General features: G+C 43.0%; 1 protein-coding gene across 7 annotated transcripts in view; it reads left to right on the top strand.

Annotated features, from left to right (window-relative positions):
- Positions 1 to 22,172, top strand: part of LOC109867196 (protein-methionine sulfoxide oxidase mical3a) — a 104,888-nt gene that overhangs the window by 17,972 nt on the left and 64,744 nt on the right. For all 7 annotated transcript variants that reach the window (XM_031801303.1, XM_031801302.1, XM_031801304.1 and 4 more), the window contains exons 2-11: positions 10,152 to 10,545; positions 10,764 to 10,971; positions 11,176 to 11,292; positions 11,540 to 11,641; positions 12,323 to 12,478; positions 14,689 to 14,789; positions 17,726 to 17,983; positions 18,345 to 18,460; positions 18,746 to 18,872; positions 19,632 to 19,728. In XM_031801303.1, coding sequence (XP_031657163.1) covers positions 10,258 to 10,545; positions 10,764 to 10,971; positions 11,176 to 11,292; positions 11,540 to 11,641; positions 12,323 to 12,478; positions 14,689 to 14,789; positions 17,726 to 17,983; positions 18,345 to 18,460; positions 18,746 to 18,872; positions 19,632 to 19,728 — 1,570 coding nt within the window. In that variant the 5' untranslated portion in view covers positions 10,152 to 10,257. The remainder of the gene's footprint in view (positions 1 to 10,151; positions 10,546 to 10,763; positions 10,972 to 11,175; positions 11,293 to 11,539; positions 11,642 to 12,322; positions 12,479 to 14,688; positions 14,790 to 17,725; positions 17,984 to 18,344; positions 18,461 to 18,745; positions 18,873 to 19,631; positions 19,729 to 22,172) is intronic.

A 22,172-nucleotide genomic window follows, 5' to 3' on the forward strand; every position in this document is an offset into this window, starting at 1 on the left:
AGTTGGTTGGCACATGCTTTGAGTACACGTCCTGGTAATCCGTCTGGCCCTGCGACTTTGTGAATGTTGACCTTGCTCACATCGGCTACGGAGAGCGGGATCACACAATCGTCCGGAACAGCTGGTGCTCTCTTGCATGCTTCAGTGTTGCTTGCCTTGAAGCGAGCATAAAAGGCATTTAGCTCGTCTGGTAGGCTCGCATCATTGGGGAGCTCGCTCCTGGGTTTCCCTTTGAAAGCCCAGTAAAGGTCCAGTAAGAGCGACTTGTGCAAAGAATGATATAGAACTTATGTAGTATGTCCAGGTCCATAGTCTGTATGTGCCCCATAACTACATAACACATACAAGCTGCTGCTACTTTTTATCTTATAACCTGAGGCCTAGTCACCTTACCCCTTTATGTCTGCCTCCATCACTCCAGTATACCTGCACATTGTAAATATGGTATTGGAACTGACCCTGTATATCAGGGATCATCAACTAGATTAAAAAAAATATGATTAAAAAATAATTACTGAGCGGATGGTCGGTGGGCAGGAACATGATTACAAATCATTTGTAGACTGCAAATTGACTGCAAGAATCCCAAACAGATATGTTTGACTAAAACACAAACCTTGCTTATGTTAGTATATGATAAAGTGTGACTCTATTATGCGTGGGAATACTGGAACAGATTACTTACATTAAAATCACTTGGAGTTGATTTCCTGCTTTAAAAAAAAAAAGTATTTTATGTCCAACAATGAAAATAAAACCTTTTTTTTTTTTCTTGCTCAGAAAAGGACAGTCATAGGCCTAATGTGAGCAAGAATGAAACATGTTTTGTGTCCTGATGTCCTAATTTATCTCCTTCTTTGTCCAATTTTGCTTCAGTTCCCAGTCCCTCTAGAATCACATTTTGCATGCGCTGGTTAGCTATTCGTCTGTCACTGAGACTACTCTACCTTAAACAGCCTCATCCCAGGAGCACCAAGAGAAGGTCAGCAGAGATGATTGTGTGATGACACACTAGCTGTACCACTGTGATTACCCAGGTTCCTCTGGTCCCCCAGGAGTGGTATTTACTTCCTCTACACCACCTGACTGCTCTGTGGAGGGGATTACATCATGCCATCATCATGCTGTGTTTTAGTTCAGACAGCAGAGTGTCTGGAGCATGGGGAGCCCTTTCCGGAACAGTCTCTGGAGGCTCCCGTCACGGAGTTCACCAGGAGAACGCTTCTTTCTGGAACAAAGAAGGAGAGAGGGGAATGACAAAGGGAAGCAGAATCTGGAAAAGGAGGAGAGAGAAATTGGATGATTGAGGATTTCTTTGCTCCTTTCTCAGTCTAAAGGCGTTGATCATCTGCTGTGGGGAATGAACACTTAGTCTTAGGTTGAAGCCTGGGAACTTCGTTTGTTTATTGTGTCTGGGACCTCAGACCATCTCTCCAAGATCCTCTGAACCGGCAGAATATATGTCATGAATGAATGTCTCTAAAGTCCACTCCATGTTTTGGCTCCCGAGTGGCGCAGTGGTTTAAGGCACTGCATCTCAGTGCTAGAGGTCGTCACTACAGACCCTGGTTCGATTCCAGGCTGTATCACAACCGTCCGTGATTGGGAGTCCCATAGGGCGGCGCACACAATTGGCCCAGCGTTGTTAGGGTTTGGCCAGGGTAGGCCGTCTTACATAAATAAGAATTTGTTCTTAACTGACTTGCGTAGTTAAATAAAGGTTAAATGTCAAACAACCAATGGACAGCGAGGATCTCCATTCAAACATGTAATCCGCTCCATTTGCTAATCAGAGTGATGTAATCCAACCTCATATGAATGTGTTAATTTGCCTGATTGTGCGTGTGTGTGTTTGTCTGTGAGTGTTTGCGCTTGTGTGTACCCTTTAAATTTGTGTGTGTGTGTACTATTTGTACATGTGAAAGCCTGCCATGTGTCCAGATGCCACAACATATTTGCTTTGTGAGGCAGAGAATGATGCAAATTATGTTTTGCTGCTTCTTTCTATTTCATTTGTTTCTTACTAGAGGTCGATCGATTATGATTTTTCAACGCCGATACCGATTATTGGAGGACCATAAAAAGCCGATGCCGATTTTAATATATATATATATATATATATATATATAATATAATTTTTTTGTAATTTATTTATTTATTTTATTTCACCTTTATTTAACCGGGTAGGCAAGTTGAGAACAAGTTCTCATTTACAATTGCGACCTGGCCAAGATAAAAGCAAAGCAGTTTGACACATAAAACAACACAGAGTTACACATGGAGTAAAACAAACATACAGTATAAACAAGTCTATACGATGTGAGCAAATGAGGTGAGATAAGGGAGGTAAAGGCAAAAAAAAGGCCATGGTGGCAAAGTAAATACAATATAGCAAGTAAAACACGGGAATGGTAGATTTGCAGTGGAAGAATGTGCAAAGTAGAGAGAAATAATGGGGTGCAAAGGAGCAAAATAAATAAATAAATACAGTTGGGGGAGAGGTAGTTGTTTGGGCTAAATTATAGGTGGGCTATGTACAGGTGCAGTAATCTGTGAGCTGCTCTGACAGTTGGTGCTTAAAGCTAGTGAGGGAGATAAGTGTTTCCAGTTTCAGAGATTTTTGTAGTTCGTTCCAGTCATTGGCAATAATGACAATTACAACAGTACTGAATGAACATTTATTTTTACTTAATATAATACATCAATAAAATCAATTTAGCCTCAAATAAATAATGAAACGTGTTCAATTTGGTTTAAACAATGCAAAAACAGTGTTGGAGAAGAAAGTAAAAGTGCAATATGTGCCATGTAAGAAAGCTAACGTTTAAGTTCCTTGCTCAGAACATGAGAACATATGAAAGCTGGTGGTTCCTTTTAACATGAGTCTTCAATATTCCCAGGTAAGAAGTTTTAGGTTGTAGTTATTATAGGAATTATAGGACTATTTCTCTCTATAAGATTTGTATTTCATATACCTTTGACTATTGGATGTTCTTATAGGCACTTTAGTATTGCCAGTGTAACAGTATAGCTTCCGTCCCTCTCCTCGCTCCTACCTGGGCTCGAACCAGGAACACATCGACAACAGCCACCCTTGAAGCAGCGTTACCCATCGCTTACCATGGGCGCAGGGACTATGGGACTACATACCTTCTCTGCTATGCAATCTGGTTTCAGAGCTGGTCATGGGTGCACCTCAGCCACGCTCAAGGTCCTAAACGATATCTTAACCGCCATCGATAAGAAACATTACTGTGCAGCCGTATTCATTGATCTGGCCAAGGCTTTCGACTCTGTCAATCACCACATCCCCATTATATTTATTTCTATTTTGCACATCCTTCCATTGCAAAACTACCATTCCAGTGTTTTATTTGCTATATTGTATTTACTTTGCCACCATGGCCTTTTTTGCCTTTACCTCACTTCCCACCTCATTTGCTCACATTGTATATAGACTTGTTTATACTGTATTATTGACTGTATGTCTGTTTTACTCCATGTGTAACTCTGTGTCGTTGTATCTGTCGAACTGCTTTGCTTTATCTTGGCCAGGTCGCAATTGTAAATGAGAACTTGTTCTCAACTTGCCTACCTGGTTAAATAAAGTTAAAATAAAAAAATAAAAAAATCGCTCCACAAAAGCCGCGGCTCTTGCAGAGCAATGGGAACAACCACTTCAAGTCTCAGAGCGAGTGACGTTTGAAACGCTATTAGCGCGCACCCCGCTAACTAGCTAGCCATTTCACATCGGTTACACCAGCCTAATCTTGGGAGTTGATAGGCTTGAAGTCATAAACAGCGTAATGCTTGAAGCATTGCGAAGTGCTATTTGAATGAACGCTTACGAGCCTGCTGGTGCCGACCATCGCTCAGACTGCTCTCTCAAGTCATAGACTTAATTATAACACACAGAAATACGAGCCTTAGGTCATTAATATGGTCGAATCCGGAAACTATCATCTCGAAAACAAGACGTTTATTCCTTCAGTGAAATACGGAACGTCCCGTATTTTATCTAACTGGTGGCATCCATAAGTCTAAATATTCCTGTTACATTGCACAACCTTCAATGTTATGTCATAATTACGTTAAAAAAAAATATTCTGGCAAATTAGTTTGCAATGAGCCAGGGGGCTCGCAAGAGAAGTGAAACAATTTCACCTGGTTAATATTGGCTGCTAACCTGGATTTCTTTTAGCTAAATATGCAGGTTTAAAAATATATACTTCTGTGTATTGATTTTAAGAAAGCATTGATGTTTATGGTTAGGTACACGTTGGAGCAACGGCCTTCTTCGCGAATACGCACCGCATCGATTATATGCAACACAGGACACGCTAGATAAATTTGTAATATCATCAACCATATGTAGTTAACTAGTGATTATGAATGATTGTTTTTATAAGATAAGTTTAATGCTAGCTAGCAACTTACCTTGGCTTCTTTACTGCATTCGCGTAACAGGCAGGCTCCTCGTGGAGTGCAATGTAAGGCAGGTGGTTAGAGCGTTGGACTAGTTAACTGTAAAGTTGAAAGATTGAATCCCCGAGCTGACAAGGTAAAAGTCTGTCGTTCTGCCCCTGAACAAGGCAGTTAACCCACTGTTCCTAGGCCGTCATTGAAAATAAGAATGTGTTCTTAACTGACTTGCCTAGTTAAATAAAGGTGGAGAAAAAAAAAAAACGGCCAAATCGGTGTCCAAAAATACCGATTTCCGATTGTTATGAAAACTTGAAATCGGCCCTAATTAAGCGGCCATTCCAATTAATCGGTCAACCTCTATTTCTTTCCCATAGAAACACTGTGCTGGGGGTTTGATTTAAGGACACCTGAATAGGCCTACACAATAAACATATTGATTCACAGGCTTCATCTTGAGAAAATTTTGACTTGTTTGCATTGCATCTCACTCTTGATGTCACTTAGCTATTTCTATAATGTCCATGATTTGTTAATGTCAATGCCCTTCTCCCATTCGTAATTGGTGCCGTAAAAGTTCCCGACACTGAAATGTGATAGGCTAGTTCTTAATGTGCTGAGTTTTATTTATGCGTACTCTATGTAACAGAGATGCATGCATAGCATTTCCTGTGGCGTGGATAATATGAGTATCCACATTTCTCTAGCCCATCTAATTATAGGCTTCTCTGGAAGCACACTAGCATACTGCACACCGGTGACATGGCACATCCTGTGTTGACTGTCTGGCTTGAATCACCCAGCAACCCCCCCCCCCTCATCCTACCCTGCCCAAACTTGAGTCATTTCTGGGTTGTAGTGCGGTGAAGTGTGCCACGGAGCTGTAATTCTGGGGGAGTGCTCCTTGCTCCTCCTCTGGTCTCGCATGATGTGTCCTCCTCCAGACTAGAGCCTCGCGGTTTGGGTTTCTAGGACCTTGAGAGTAAATCCTTTGGTCCCTGTGAGCAGTGAGTCAGTGTGGGAATTACCACAGTGAGCGCTTCTAAAGTTAACTTTCAGGCTTGGCTCAATTCCAGCCAGTCTCAAAAGGGTGATATTGTCCTGCCAGAGCAAACAAGGAGCCCAAGATACTTTGTCCACTGAAATCTGGGAAATGTTTACTCTGCTTTTCTGGTTCTTCTTGACCTCAGTGTTCCAGTAGTGGGACTGTTCTCCTCTCCCCTCTCATGTGCTGTTTAAAATCTTATTCTGACCCCCTGTTTTCAGCCGAGATTTATTTTTGGAACTTGAGAACTAACTCGAGAGGTGTTTTTGAAGTTCCACTACATTCAGTTTGAGGAAACATACACCTTGTATGAAACGAGAATCCCAGAAATGGATACTTCCTGGTTCATAGTTCTACTATATAGTTCTAGTCTGCTGCTGGTATATTTCAGAGGTTATCCAAGTTACAGGGAGGAACTAAACCAGTCCACCTATGCAGGTGAACCCACACAGACTGAACCCACAGGTGCAGAAAGCCTTCTCAAGGAGCCCTTTGAGGTATTTAGGGAGTACACAAGCATGGAGGTGGTGTTGAGCAAAGGGATAAGGGGGCCAATGTGGAGAGGCCACCTCTGCCGGTGCTGCTCTTCCAGAGCTGGGAGGGAGAGCCAAATCCAGAGCCTAGTTGTTTTGACAGCGATGAGGAGTTGGCAGGGTGCGAAACAGCGATTTGGAGCCCATGTACCTGCCTCACAATCTAGTCTTGTCTGACACTAACAGGTCCAAGGTCAGCAGTGTTTCCCCCTGTATTAATTTAGCTGTGGCACACCGCTGCTGCTAAACTGTTGCCACCACTGGTGCTGTGATGGTCATGGAATTTTGGATGACTGTAATTGGCCAGCCAAATGACCGCGGTCACCATATTAACCGTTTTGAATAGTAACATGTACGCTTCTGACTGCATGTTCTGCCATAGAAATAGAATGAATAGAACGTCCGTGGGCTTCTCTTTGAAGAGGTAGGGTTTCGGATGTTTTCGGAAGATGGGCAGGGACTCTGCTGTCCTAGCATACCTGGCAGAATCATATCAGGATTATTTGCATTAATCCAGTGGGCATTTGTTTTGCAAACTCCATCACATAAATCCACTATAATTGAGAATTTCAATAAGCATTTCTCTACGGCTGGCCATGCTTTCCACATGGCTACCCCTACCCCGGTCAACTGCCCGGCACCCTCCACTGCAACCCGCCAATGCCCCCACCATTTCTCCTTTACCCAAATCCAGATAGCCAATGTTCTGACAGAGCTGCAAAATCTGGACCCCTACAAATCAGCCGGGCTAGACAATCTGGACCCTCTCTTTATAAAATGATCTGCCGAAATTGTTGCAACCCCTATTACTAGCCTGTTCAACCTCTCTTTCGTATCGTCTGAGATTCCCAAAGATTGGAAAGCTGCAGCGGTTATCCCCCTCTTCAAAGGGGGTGACACTCTAGACCCTAACAGCTACAGACCTATATCTATCCTACCCTGTTTTTCTAAGGTCTTCGAAAGCCAAGTTCACAAACAGATTACTGACCATTTCGAATCCCACCATACCTTCTCTGCTATGCAATCTGGTTTCAGAGCTGGTCATGGGTGCACCTCAGCCACACTCAAGGTCCTAAACGACATCATGACCGCCATCGATAAGACATTACTGTGCAGCCGTATTCATCGACCTGTGCAAGGTTTTCGACTCTGTCAATCACCACATTCTTATCGGCAGACTCAACAGCCTTGGTTTCTCAAATGATTGCCTCGCCTGGTTTACCAACTACTTCTGCCACAGAGTTCAATTCTCGGGCCAACTCTCTTTTCTGTATACATCAATGATGTCGCTCTTGCTGCTGGTGATTCTCTGATCCACCTTTACGCAGACGACACCATTCTGTATACTTCTGGCCCCTCGCTGGACACTGTGTTAACTAACCTCCAGACGAGCTTCAATGCCATACAACTCTCCTTCCGTGTCCTCCAACTGCTCTTAAACGCAAGTAAAACTAAATGCATGCTTTTCAATCGATCGCTGCCCGCACCTGCTCGCCCGTCCAGCATCACTACTCTGGACGGCTCTGACTTAGAATACGTGGACAACTACAAATACCTGGGTGGCTGGTTAGACTGTAAACTCTCCTTCCAGACTCACATTAAGCATCTCCAATCCAAAATTAAATCTAGAATCGGCTTCCTATATCGCAACAAAGCATCCTTCACTCATGCTGCCAAACATACCCTCGTAAAACTGACCATCCGACCGATCCTCGACTTCGGTGATGTCATCTATAAAATAGCCTCCAACACTCGACTCAACAAACTGGATGCAGTCTATCACAGTGCCATCCGTTTTGTCACCAAAGCCCCATACACTACCCACCATTGCGACCTGTACGCTCTCGTTGGTTGGCCCTCGCTTCATACTCGTCGCCAAACCTACTGGCTACAGGTTATCTACAAGTCTCTGCTCGGTAAAACCCTGCCTTATCTCAGCTCACTGGTCACCATAGCAGCACCCACTCGTAGCACGCGCTCCAGCAGGTATATCTCACTGGTCACCCCCAAAGCCAATTCCTCCTTTGGTCGTCTTTCCTTACAGTTCTCTGCTGCCCATGACTAGAACGAATTGCAAAAATCTCTGAAGCTGGAGACTCACACCTCCCTCACTAGCTTTAAGCACCAGCTGTCAGAGCAGTTTACAGATCACTGCACCTGTACATAGCCCATCTGTAAACAGCCCACCTATCTACCTATCTCATCCCCATACTGGTATTTCTTTATTTATTTTGCTCCTTTGCACCCCAGTATCTCTACCTGCACACTCATCTTCTGCCGATCTACCATTCCAGTGTTTAATTGCTATATTGTAATTATTACCTATTTATTTCCTTAACTTACCTCATTTGCACTCACTGTATATAGACTTTTTGTTTTCATTTGTTGTACTGTATTATTGACTGTATGTTTTGTTTATTCCATGTGTAACTCTGTGTTGTTTTATGTGTCGAATTGCTACGCTTTATCTTGGCCAGTTCGCAGTTGTAAATAAACTTTTTCTCGACTTGCCTACCTGGTTAAATAAAGGTGAAATTTAAAAAAAAAAAAAAACATGTGCGCTACAGAAACACAGCTAACCAAACAGTGCTAGGTGAATGTGCACTTGAATTAAAGGGTAGGTACATAACATTTTAAAAAATACATTTCCTAGATAGCATTGTTGTGTAGCCTACTTAGAACATCCAATTGTGTTTTTCTATGAATAAAGTGTGATTCTGAGAGTGAAAACCTGAAAAGGTTGGGAAACCTGAAACCCACCAACTCATCAATTGCTCAGAAAAATGGTTGGATCAAACCGAGTAGAGTACAGAGCTGTTTCCTTCCATTCACTGCTGACCAGTTTGCATTGCTCATGCTTTCTCCATTTTTTTAGCATGTCGGTGCACTGCATTGAACTAATAAAATATGGCTTATGGCTGTTTTTAAAGGGCACAGTCTGCACTTTAATCCAGTCTTGAAGAGAGTAGACAGAGAGGCATTCCAGACCTGACAGCTGATTTATAGTCCCCAACATGTGTGAGGGAACTCTCCCCTAAGGTGAAAGGGCTAGACCAAGACTATTTTAAAACCACACTGCATGTTTTAGCAGGTTAACAAATGGAACAGAGGAAAGTTAACATTCATGAACAAGAGACATTGCCGGGTGCCTACTGTTGATGCCATTAAACTACCACAAGCTGAATGAATGGGAGTTATTTTTTAATTCAAATGTTTTGGGATGACAGAATTAAAGACTTCCTGTGTTCAGAGTCTGAGTGCCCCTGTTGCTTTTCCTGTTTGGCCTGTGTGTTCAGTGGACTTCCTGTCTCTGGTGGCAATGGCCTCATTCCTAGATAACAGGGTTAAGGTCCTGTGGCCACAGAAGCCCTCGCCAATCAACAAACACAGTCAGCAAAAAACAGTCAGGAAACACTGGCACTGCAACAAAGACCTGAGGTAACCACTCTTTGGTTGGCTAGCTAGGTAGGCTACCTCCCTTGCAAGCATTGCATTTATGTCAAAAAGGCTGTCATGTAATTGATCACAGAGGGATTTCACCAACATAATGGCTCGCACTCACAACTGATGCTTGTGATGAGAGGAAAGGCAAGGAAGGGTCAGTCAAAGGCTGATCAGCTAGATTGTTGTAATTCAAATTCTCATGTACAATCAGCCTATGGATATTTTGTTGATGTTCTGGCATTTATAGCTGATTAGGCCAATCTTCCATACCCTGTTTCTGATGCAGTGGACTTGATATCCTGCAGGAACGGAACATGATATCCCATTAGATCCTGCTGGATCACTCCTTTTTCTAGACTATTAAACGAACAGCATAAAGGAGAGAGTCTACACTGTCACCTGTGGTATGTCCAGCAAGTTCCTATTGAAGATCATTTAAGGCGTCACTACAGACGGCGTTGTTCGATTCCAGGCTGTATCACAACCGGCCGTGATTGGGAGTCCCATAGGGTGGCACATAATTGGCCCTGGTTTGGCCGGTGTAGGCCATCATTGTAAATAAGAACAAGTTCTTAACTGACTTGCCTAGTTAAAAAAAAAACGAAGTTCCAAATCAGCCTCAGTAATGGGTCTTGATGACCTTGTGAAATATGCAGACATTACCCTAACTCAGTAATAATTGTGCTTGTATTCTCGCTCCCTGACAGAACGAAGATGCTTGAGGCAGGGAGCTAAAGGCCTCACCAGAGCGGAGTGCGTGCTAGAGCCAGGGGCTGGGGCCTGACCAGAGGCCCCTGAGAGGGTTGCAGGTCCATGGGGACCATGGGGGATCCTGGAGGCTTCACCACCACAGGGGAGCGGGTGAACCCTGCCCACGTAATGTTTGACCGCTTCACCCAGGCCTCCACCTGTAAAGGCACGCTCAAGGCCTTCCAGGAGCTCTGTGACCATCTGGATCTCAAGCCCTGCGAGTACCGGATCTTCTACCACAAGCTCAAGTCCAGGCTCAACTACTGGAAGGCCAAGGCACTCTGGGTTAAGCTAGACAAGCGGGCAGGCCAGAAGGAGTACAAGAAGGGACGAGCATGTGTCAACTCTAAGGTGTGACTATTTTTCTGTCTCATATCCTGGTTCAAAGTACCTCAGAGATGATTGTTCTATATATAATAGGGTTGTGCCCATATCCACATTGTAATATTGTCTATTTGCCCTTGTTGAATATTGTAATATTTTGCTTTAATCGATATCTCCAGTGTTCGATAATATCTTAATATCAGCCAGCACTAGTACGGTATATGCTACATTTTCCACATCCTTAGTGTCTGATCATTGGGGCGGGACCATGTGGCCTGCGGACGGCCATCGAGCTGGGCTTCCTGGGGGCCAAGGTGGTGCTGCTGGAGAAGAGAGATGCTTTCTCCAGGAACAACGTGCTCCACCTGTGGCCCTTCTCCATCCAGGACCTCAGGGGCCTCGGGGCAAAGAAATTCCACGGAAAGTTCTGCGCTGGAGCCATCGACCATATCAGTGAGTGGATAAGACTATCCTACTCCAATTTCCTACTTTGTCTTTTAGAAAATGATTTCATGTTTTACTGTGTACAGCATTATCATCTATGAGGAGAAGACTTCTGGTGTTTTCCAGGACCATAGATCAGCTGTAGAACATTGTGGTCTTTTCAGTTGTTGAAGCTAATAAATGTTCTCCTCTAATCTGTCTGACTCTGTGCAGGTATCCGCCAGCTCCAACTGATGCTGCTAAAGGTGGCCCTGCTCCTGGGCATCGAGATCCACGTCAATGTGGAGTTCAAGGGTCTCATCGAGCCCCCCGAGGACCAGGAGAACGAGAGTAAGACCCTTGTGAAGTGACTGCTCTAATGACTGCATGAAGACCCATATCATGACTGCTCTTCATCCAAACATTTATGGGAACAAGGAAGGGCAATGTGTTCATGTTACTGTATGCTACGGTGCTAACAGAGAGCTCTCTCTCATCCCTCATGGTTCTCAGTGAAGGAAAAAGTAAAACTATATGCTAAATCATAGAATGTTACATGTCTTGTCTTGCTCATTTATCCCATGGTGTGTTTTTGCAGGGATAGGGTGGAGGGCTGAGGTCCACCCCAGGACACACCCAGTCAACGAGTTGGAGTTTGACGTCATCATTGGGGCAGACGGAAGAAGAAACACGCTGGCAGGTAAAAAGCCACTAAGAAACACATGGTTCAAAATGAGTTGTGTAAAACACCATGAGAACTGAAGCCCTCAAAAACACACCTGTGGTTGGTTTACGGGTCCAACCCTCTCTCTTTTCCTCTCTCACTCCTTCTTTTCCTGCCTCATGTTGTGCACATGTGATGTGAGTCTCCCCGTCCCTCCCTCATTCCATCCATCTTCAGAGAGCAATCCTCCGTGGCCTCTCACTGGAGCGGAGCAGGAACCTGTGAATTGGCTGTCTGTTTCCTGTATGAGCAAACATCCCTCAGCAGCACTGGGAGCCCTGTAGTGTGTGGACTGCTCTGAACCCTCTCCTCTGCTGCTGCTGGTGTCTGATTCTCTCTAGAGAGGAGGGGAAACAGTTTCCCTCAGGGCTAGCCAGTAGTCACTTCATACAGTGTCCGTACTCAGCCTGCAACCTTACATGAGGTTATTAAAAAGTCTTGCAGTTACATTGATAGTTAGTCAATGACAGTGTGCATCAAAGCCTAACAAGCGCCACCTTCATTTCTCCTTTTATAAACATGTGAGTAGTGTGTAATACAAGGAAATGTTCTCTTCATTTCTGAACCTCACAAAGAACGCTGGCATTCACTGTCTACATAATGACACTGACCCCAGTCTAACATTTACATCCTGTCTCCTTCCTCTCCTCCAAACAGGGTTCAGGAGGAAGGAGTTCCGAGGCAAGTTGGCCATCGCCATCACGGCCAACTTTATCAACAGGAACACCACGGCCGAGGCCAAGGTGGAGGAGATCAGTGGAGTGGCCTTCATCTTCAACCAGAAGTTCTTCCAGGACCTCCGGGAAGCCACGGGTCAGTAATTTTGCCATAGGCAGAGATAACATGTAATAATCCTTGTTATATGATGTTATAAAGGCTCATAGGTGCTTATAACAAGTTATAAAGCATTATAATTCTAGGCTTTTAGTAATATTTTACACATTGTTCTAGATTTAGGTGATACACATCTAGTGCCTTCAGAAAGTATTCATACCCCTTGACTTGTTCCACATGTTCCAGCCTGAATTCAAAATGGATTAAATAGATATTTCTTCTCACCCATCTACACACAATGCCCCATAATGACAAAGTGAAAACATGTTTTTCAAAATGTTAGCTGTATTTCATTTTCAATAAATTAGCAATCTACTTTACATAAGTATTCACACACCTGAGTAGATGCATGTTAGAATCACATTTGGCAGTGATTACAGCAGTGAGTCTTTCTGGGTAAGTCTCTAAGAGCTTTACACACCTGGATTGTACAATATTTGCTCATTTATTATTTTCTAAATTATTCAAGCTCTGTCAAATTGGTTGTTAATCATTGCTAGACAACCATTTTCAAGTCTTGCCATAGATTCTCAAACAGATTTTAGTCAAAACTGCAACTCATCCACTCAGGAACATTTACTGTCTTCTTGGTAAGCAACTCCAGTGACCACTGAGTGTACAAAACATGAAAGAAACATTTTCAACTTCATATTCATCATCTCCAGCACATATTTCAACATTGTGCATTTCTATGTTTTGTAGTAAAATAAGACCATGTTTTTCCAATTACATCATCAGTGTGCATTGTGTGATTTTTAACCATTATGAGTAGGCATTGCCTACTAATTGTCTACTAACTGGTTGATGATGTCATTGAAACACTTATTTTCTCTATTTTTTACTACAAACATAGAAACATGACATTTTCACATATGTTGACGTTGTGGTGGTGCTGAAGATGATGAATATGATGTTGAACATTTAGAAATGTCCCTTTTAAGAACACCTTCCAAATATTGAGTTGGACTCTACAAGGTGTCGAAAGTATTCCGCAGGGATGCTTGCCCTTGTTGACTCCAATGCTTCCCACAGTTGTCAGGTTGGCTGGGTGTCCTTTTGGGTGGAGGACCATTCTTGATACACACAAACTGTTGAGAGTGAAAAGCCCTGCAGCGTTGCAGTTCTTGAGACACTCAAACTGGTGCACCTGGCAACTACTACCATACACCTTTCAAAAGGCACTTAAATATTTTGTCTTGCCCTTTCACCCTCTGAATGAAACACATACACAATCGGTGTCTCAAGTTTAAAAGTCTCCTCCCATTCATCTACACTGATTTGAAGTGGATTTAACAAGTGACATCAATAAGGGATCCTAGCTTTCACCTGGATTCACCTGGTCAGTCTATGTCATGGAAAGAGCATAATGTTTTGTACACTCGGTGTATATTTGGCCTTGTGTTTAAAGTTAATGTCCTGCTGAAAGGTGAATTCATCTCTGTGTCTGGTGGAAAGCAGACTAAACTAGGTTTTCCTCTCGGATTTTGACTGTACTTAGTTCCATAAAAAAAAAATCCTGAAAAACTCCCCATTCCATAGCGATTACAAGAATACCCACTATGCCACCACTATGCTTGAAAATGTGTGCGTTGTTACAAACTGGATGCATGTTTTGGAATAGGCTGCCTACTTTTCACTCTGTCAATTAGGTTAGTATTGTGGAGTAACTACAATGTTGTTGATCCATCCTCAGTTTTCTCCTATCACAGTCCATTAAACTCTTAACTGTTTTAAAGTCACCTCCTTTGAGCGGTGTGGATACTTTCTGAAGGAACTGTAGATAAATGAATAGCCGAGCAGTGTATCACCTAGGAATAGTTTTATGTTGCCATGCGTCATCTCTGAGCCTGTCAGTTTCTATCTGCATGGTTTATCTATGGATGGATCAACAACATTGTAGTTACTCCACAAAATGTCAACAAAGAGGCACTTCTTGATTGGGAACTGAAATCTGTTGACATTTCTCAATGAAACATTTTGATCCCATGCCATGAGAGCTTGGCGTTGAGCTAGTCCTGTCTATATGGGCCTTTAGTTTTGTCTCCTGGGTCATGTCATCGCCAACTTTGTCCTCATTCCCCTAACAAAGACAACCAATAGAGGAGCTGTAGGAGCAGCTATAGCCATAGAAACAACCTTGGTTTTCCAAAAGTAAATAACAAAACTCTCTCTTTCTATTGACTCTGTAGGAATTGACCTAGAAAACATTGTCTACTACAAGGATGACACGCACTACTTTGTCATGACTGCCAAGAAACAGAGCCTGCTGGAGAAGGGAGTCATTCTGCATGTGAGTGATCAAAGGGGTGGTCGCAGAGGGGGAGAGACGCATCTGGAGCTGTCTCTCTCTCGTACACAAACACACTTTATCCCTCTGTGTGCCTGCTCCCTGTCAAAGGACCACGGCAAAATTGGGCCAGGAACAAACCACCAGCTCAACCACATTTAATGAGTTTGTGCCCCACTCCCAACACTTCACTTCAGAACACTGCTGTTTCCTTTGACTAGACTGGGCACTTTCCACAGGAAATCAGTCACAAGCTTTTAGGACATTATGACATCTCTTAGTTCAGCTTTCATGTTCCAGTAACGGTTCCCACTGCATTTCTATCTCCCTTTGAGATGAAAGCCGGGGGGGGGGGGGGGGGGTGTAGGTGTTTGGTAGTGTTTTGCAAACCATATCAAAATTGTTACGAAAGGCATTCAAGAAGTTAGGAAGTGTTACACTTTTGATAATTGGATTGGAGTTTTTAATTAGCACTGACTGAGTTTTCATCAGCAGTCATAATCAGGGCAATACAGTTGAAAGGCTGAACAGGGCACTGTAGGTCTTGTGCTGGGTCGTAGTCATTAGCCATCAAAGGGAAGAAAATGGACAAACAATTTCAGTTGCAAAAGTTTTGCTACAAGCGTGCACTAATGAATATGACCCTGATGAGTTGGGCCAGGTTGTAGGCTGAGGGGGGACGTGAGAGTGGACACACTATGTCCTGTGTTTCAGACTTCACTTTTATCACACGGGGTCACCCGTCTCCACGCCTGCCATGTTTGCATAATCCCTAATGGGCTGTGTGTGTGTTGCAATGGGGGTGTGGGTGGACAGACCACCTACTGCTCACACTCTTTTCTTCAAGATTACTTACTTCCAAGCGAGGTCCTTTTATAGCAATGGAAATCACTCTCTAGTCTCTTTTTACTGCTCCATCCTGCCCCTGGGAAAGGGCAGGCAGGCGGTTGGGCGAGTGCTGAGTCGGGTCCACACTTCCACCCAGCACCATGAATCAGAGAACTAACACCCTCTCAGATCCTCTGTCTGCTCCTCCCCACCCATCCATCTCGCCAGTCAGTCAGCCTGGCGGTGCCGGCCCAGCCTAGCCAGGGAAGGAAAAGAATGTGCCTCTCACCGCCCTCTTTCAAAACAGTCATTTAACCTCTCTGGGAACGGGGCGGAACCCCTCGCCAACAGCCAGTGAAGTTGCAGGGCGCCAAATTCAAACAGAAATCTCATAAATCTAATTTCTCAAGCATACAAGTTTTAGGCACCATTTTAAAGATAGCATTCTCGTTAATCCAGCCACAGTGTCTGATTTCAAAAAGGCTTGACAGCGAAAGCTCCACAAACGATTATGTTAGGTCACCACCAAGTCACAGAAAAATACAGCCATTTTTCCAGCCAAAGAGAGGAGTCACAAAAAGCAGAAATATAGATCAAATTAATCACTAAACTTTGATGATCTTCATCAGATGACACTCATAGGACTTCATGTTACACAATACATGTGTGTTTTCTTCAAAAAAGTGCATATTTATATCCAAAGATCTCAGTTTACATTGGCATGTTATGTTTAGTAGTTCCAAAACATGCAGTGATTTTGCAGAGAGCCACATCAATTCACAGATATACTCATCATAAACATTGATAATAGATACAACTATTATACATGGAACTTTAGATAAACTTCTCCTTAATGCATCCACTGTGTCAGATTTCAAAAAAACTTTACGGCGAAAGCACACCATGCAATAATCTGAGTACAGCATTCAGAGCCCAAACAAGCCAAAAAGATATCTGCCATGATGTGTAGTCAACATTAGTCAGAAATAGCATTATACATTTTCACTTACCTTTGATCTTCATCAGAATGCACTCCTAGGAATCCCAGTTCCACAAATGTTTGATTTGTTCGATAAAGTTCATAATTTATGTCCATATACCTCCTTTTGTTAGGGCGTTTGGTAAACAAATCCAAACATGTGTGCAAGTCCAGTGGAAAGGTTGGACAAAAAGTCCAAAAAGTTATATTACTGGTCATAGAAACATATCAAACGAAGTATAAAATCAGTCTTTAGGATGTTTTTAACATAAATCTTCAATAATGTCCCAACCGGAGAATTCCTTTGTCTGTAGACAAGCAATGGAACGCGAGCTACCTCTCATGTGAATGCGCGTGACCAGCTCATTGCTCTCTGGCAGACCTCTGATTCATTCCCCTCTTTCAGCCCCCCTTCACAGTAGAAGCCTGAAACAATGTTCTAAAAACTGTTGACATCAAGTGGGAGCTTTGGGAAGTGCAAGATTACCAACATCCCACTGTATCTTCAATAGGGGCTGAGTTGAAAAACTACAAACCTCAGATTTCCCACTTGGATTTTTTTCTCAGGTTTTTGCCTGCCATATGAGTTCTGTTATACTCAGACATCATTCAAACAGTTTTAGAAACTTCAGAGTGTTTTCTATCCAATACTACTACTAATATGCATATATTAGCATCTGGGACTGAGTAGCAGGCAGTTTACACTGGGAACGCTTTTCATCCAAAAGTAAAAATGCTGCCCCCTAGCCCAAACAGGTTCAAGCAGGCCTTGATTTGATGCTACATTCTGGAGCTCGATAGGCGTCTCGCTACACACAGGAGCTGGGAGTTGGGTATTATAGACTATGTTGGTGTTTAGATTGTTCTAGTACGAATGAAAGACATTTAAATGGCCCTATGTTTATTAAATTCAATATTACTTCAGAATGACATTGGCTTGAATTGAAATGAAAGAACTGCTTTGGTGGTCAAGGATAACCTCCTGTGTAAAATATTTCCATTTCCAAATACCACTGCATGGATGTCATGCACCATTCTTTGCGTGACAGGCCATGTTACATGCAGTCTCTTATCCTTAGTGTCTCTCAGTCCTCCAGTCATCTGAGCCATCTAACCTCCCAGTCTTCTCCAGGATTATGCAGACACAGAGATGCTCCTGTCTAGGGCTAACGTGGACCAGGAGGCTCTTCTCTCTTATGCCCGCGAGGCCGCAGACTTCTCCACCAACCACCAGCTGCCCACTCTGGACTTTGCCATCAACCACTACGGACAGCCCGACGTGGCCATGTTCGACTTCACCTGCATGTACGCCTCAGAAAATGCGGCGCTCGTGCGCCAACGCAATGGACGCCAGCTACTGGTGTCTCTGGTGGGGGACAGTCTACTGGAGGTGAGGAAGGCTACTGGGCCGAGGGTGTTTCAGCCTCACTTAGAAGATATACTCTGTCTGTCACTCTGGATAAGGTAGTGTCTGACTGTCTTGTGTATACAAATGGGAGTAAAGCGGGAGCATGTGTGTGGAGAAATTACAGTGAATCGAGAGAGAGATTCAAGTTATCAAGGATGACATGTGGATTAACGTTTGCTTACTTAAAACAGGCAATTTTACATTAACAAAAATGTGTATGTATGTATACATATATACATACACATTTTTTTTAAATATATATGTATTGTTTAAGTTGATTTTATTCTTCTCTGTATGCTTAGTTGGGAATTCACCATGTTACTGTATTTGTCCCTCTCTCTAGCCCTTCTGGCCCATGGGCACTGGTATAGCCCGGGGTTTCCTGGCAGCCATGGACTCGGGCTGGATGGTGAAGAGCTGGGCCCAGGGAAACACCCCTCTGGACGTGCTGGCTGAGAGGTGAGGGAGCAGACATGTCATAACACACACATTATACTCGCACGTCAGACTTTCACGCTCGCACACTCCACACTCTCACACACATACTCATTATCCCTCTCTCTCTCATACACTCACACACCCTCGACACACTGTTATCTCTGAGTGCTTTATCTCTGAGTGCTCCACTGTCTGCCCCTCCTGTAGTTGTAATGGAATAAGAGCCTCTGGAGCTCTGAATGGAATGTTTTGAATGCTGTTCTGTTTCCTTCTATAATTCAGTAACCATGGTCTCCTCTTTTTCAGGGAGAGCATATATCGCCTGCTGCCTCAGACAACGCCAGAGAACATCAGTAAAAATTTCAGCCACTACAGTGTGGATCCCACCACGCGCTACCCTAACATCAGCCTCCACTTCCTCAGGCCCAACCAGGTAGTGTATACACTGAGATCATAGGACTGTGTGATTGTCACATGATGAACTACAGTACCCATAATGCTCTGTGTATGATATCCAGTTTGAGTAGGGCCAGGACTGACTACCTAACCTTTGTCCTGACTACCTAACCATCTTGTGAATGAAAACCCTGTGTCTGCATAACTAGAGAGGCGCACACACACACACGATGCAATATACTTTATTGTCCATTTCATTGTGTGATGTCAGCATTCTGCAGGTAGCCTAGTGGTTAGAGCTTTGGACTAGTAACCGAAAGGTTGCAAGATCGAATCCCCAAGCTGTCAAGGTAAAAATCTGTCATTCTGCCCCTGAACAAGGCAGTTAACTCACTGTTTAACTGACTTGCCTAGTTCAATAAAGGTAAAAAAATACAACACATGTATTATTATTACATGCAGTATGTAAAACTGGAAAGTTAGTACACAAGTCACACATCTACATTTTCAAATATTCAACGTTTCTGCGGCCTATTGTCCGACCATGTGTTTGGACTGCATCTGTCCTATATCCCACTGTTCAACAGTCTGGTGGCTGATGGAATGAAACTTGCCTTGTTTCTATTCTTCCTGAACAGTGGGACCCTTAAACTCCGTCTGGAGGGCAGCAGCTCAAAACATAACTAAGAAGCAGAGTTTTTTTTTCAGTCCAGATGCTCAGCAAAAACTCCTGGCAGTAGCTATGACCTATGGAAGATGTCTTATGTGAAATCCCACCCCACTCTGTTGTTGTCAGGTACAACACCTCATTGACACAGGGGATTCAAGCCGTGAAATGCGTATCGAAATGGAGAATGTAGTGACCTCGTCAACACCCAAGCTCACCCGAAATGGTAAGTAGTGTTTCGAATAAGCTATACGATGTTTCATACCAAATGTATTTAGTTAAGTTCATATTATTTAATTGTCATTCAAAGTCTCTTGTTTTTGGGACCTGGACATTATTACAATCACCGAAATGTAACAATGAATTGCTTTCAACCTAGACCATAACCTGCTTGAGAAGCATTTCCAAGGTAATATCATGAATGGTTTAGGTCCAAATGCATGACCATCTGACGATTCCTTCATAATAGTCTTTAACCGTAGAAACAAGCAACTGCCATGATGTCATGTGACTTGCTGGATGGACTGATTTTATTTGATTTACTTTATGTTCACTAACCTGGTCATTAACGGGATGGTGAAATGGCACAAACTTTGGACTGGTACCGTACATACATACATACATACAGACATACAGACATACGTGCATACAGTTGAATTTGGAAGTTTGCATACACATGGAGTCATTAACTCGTTTTTCAACCACTCCACAAATTTCTTGTTAACAAACAATAGTTTTGGCAAGTTGGTTAGGACATCTACGTTGTGCATTACACAAGTCATTTTTCCAACAATTGTTTACAGACAGATTATTTCACTTATAATTCACTGTATCACAATTCCAGTGGGTCAGAGGTTTACATACACTAAGTGCCTTTTAAATAGCTTGTAAAATTCCAGAAAATGATGTCATGGCTTTAGAAGCTTCTGATAGGCTAATTGACATCATTTGAGACAATTGAAGGTGTACCTGTGGATGTATTTCAAGGCCTACCTTCAAACTCAGTGCCTCTTTAGATTTTCCCATGATGTCAATCAAAGAAATCAGCCAAGACCTCAGAAAACAAACTGTAGACCTCCACAATTCTGGTTCATCCTTGGGAGCAAGTCTGGTCTGATGAAACAAAAATGGAACTGTTTGGCCATAATGACCATCGTTACGTTTGGAGGAAAAGGGGGAGGCTTGCAAGCTGAAGAACACCTTCCCAACCGTGAAGCACGGGGGTGGTAGCATCATGTTGTGGGGGTGTTTTGCTGCAGGAGGGACTGGTGCACTTCACAAAACAGATGGCATCATGATAAGGAAAATTATGTGGATATATTGAAGCAACATCTCAAGACATCAGTCAGGAAGTTAAAGCTTGGTCGCAAATGGGTCTTCCAAATGGAAAATGACCCCAAGCATACTTCCAAAGCTGTGGCAAAATGTCTTAAGGACAACAAAGTCAAGGTATTGGAGTGCCCATCACAAAGCTCTGACCTCAATCCCATAGAAAATTTGTGGGCAGAACTGATAAAGCGTGTGCGAGAAATTAGGCCTACAAACCTGACTCAGTTACACAGGAGGAATGGACCAAAATTCATCCAATTTATTGTGGGAAGCTTGTGGAAGGCTACCTGAAACATTTGACCCAAGTTAAACAATTTAAAGGCAATGCTACCAAATACTAATTGAGTGTATGTAAACTTCTGACCCACTGGGAATGTGATGAAATAAATAAAAGCGGAAATAAATCATTCACTCTACTATTATTCTGACATTTCACATTCTTAAAATAAAGTGGTGATTCTAACTGACCTAAGACAGGGAATTTTTACTTGGATTCAATGTCAGGAATTGTGAAAAACTGAGTTTAAATGTATTTGGCTAAGGTGTATGTAAACTTCCGACTTCAACTGAACATACATACATACATACATACATACATACATACATACATACATACATACATACAGTGGGGCAAAAAAGTATTTAGTTAGCCACCAATTGTGCAAGTTCTCCCACTTGAAATGATGAGAGGCCTGTAATTTTCATCATAGGTACACTTCAACTATGACAGACAAAATTAGAAAAAAAATCCAGAAAATCACATTGTAGGATTTTTTTAATAAATTTATTTGCAAATTATGGTGGAAAATAAGTATTTGGTCACCTACAAGCAAGCAAGATTTCTGGCTCTCACAGACCTGTAACTTCTTCTTTAAGAGGCTCCTCTGTCCTCCACTCATTACCTATATTAATGGAACCTTTTGGAACTTGTTATCAGTATAAAAGACAACTGTCCACAACCTCAAACAGTCACTCTCCAAACTCCACTATTGCCAAGACCAAAGAGCTGTCAAAGGACACCAGAAACAAAATTGTAGACCTGCACCAGGCTGGGAAGACTGAATCTGCAATAGGTAAGCAGCTTGGTTTGAAGAAATCAACTGTGGGAGCAATTATTAGGAAATGGAAGACATACAAGACCACTAATAATCTCCCTCGATCTGGGGCTCCACGCAAGATCTCACCCCGTGGGGTCAAAATGATCACAAGAACGGTGAGCAGAAATCCCAGAACCACACGGGGGGACCTAGTGAATGACCTGCAGAGAGCTGGGACCAAAGTAACAAAGCCTACCATCAGTAACACACTACGCCGCCAGGGACTCAAATCCTGCAGTGCCAG

The sequence above is a fragment of the Oncorhynchus kisutch genome, linkage group LG22, assembly GCF_002021735.2.
Source record: "Oncorhynchus kisutch isolate 150728-3 linkage group LG22, Okis_V2, whole genome shotgun sequence".
NCBI classification, from domain to species: domain Eukaryota; kingdom Metazoa; phylum Chordata; class Actinopteri; order Salmoniformes; family Salmonidae; genus Oncorhynchus; species Oncorhynchus kisutch.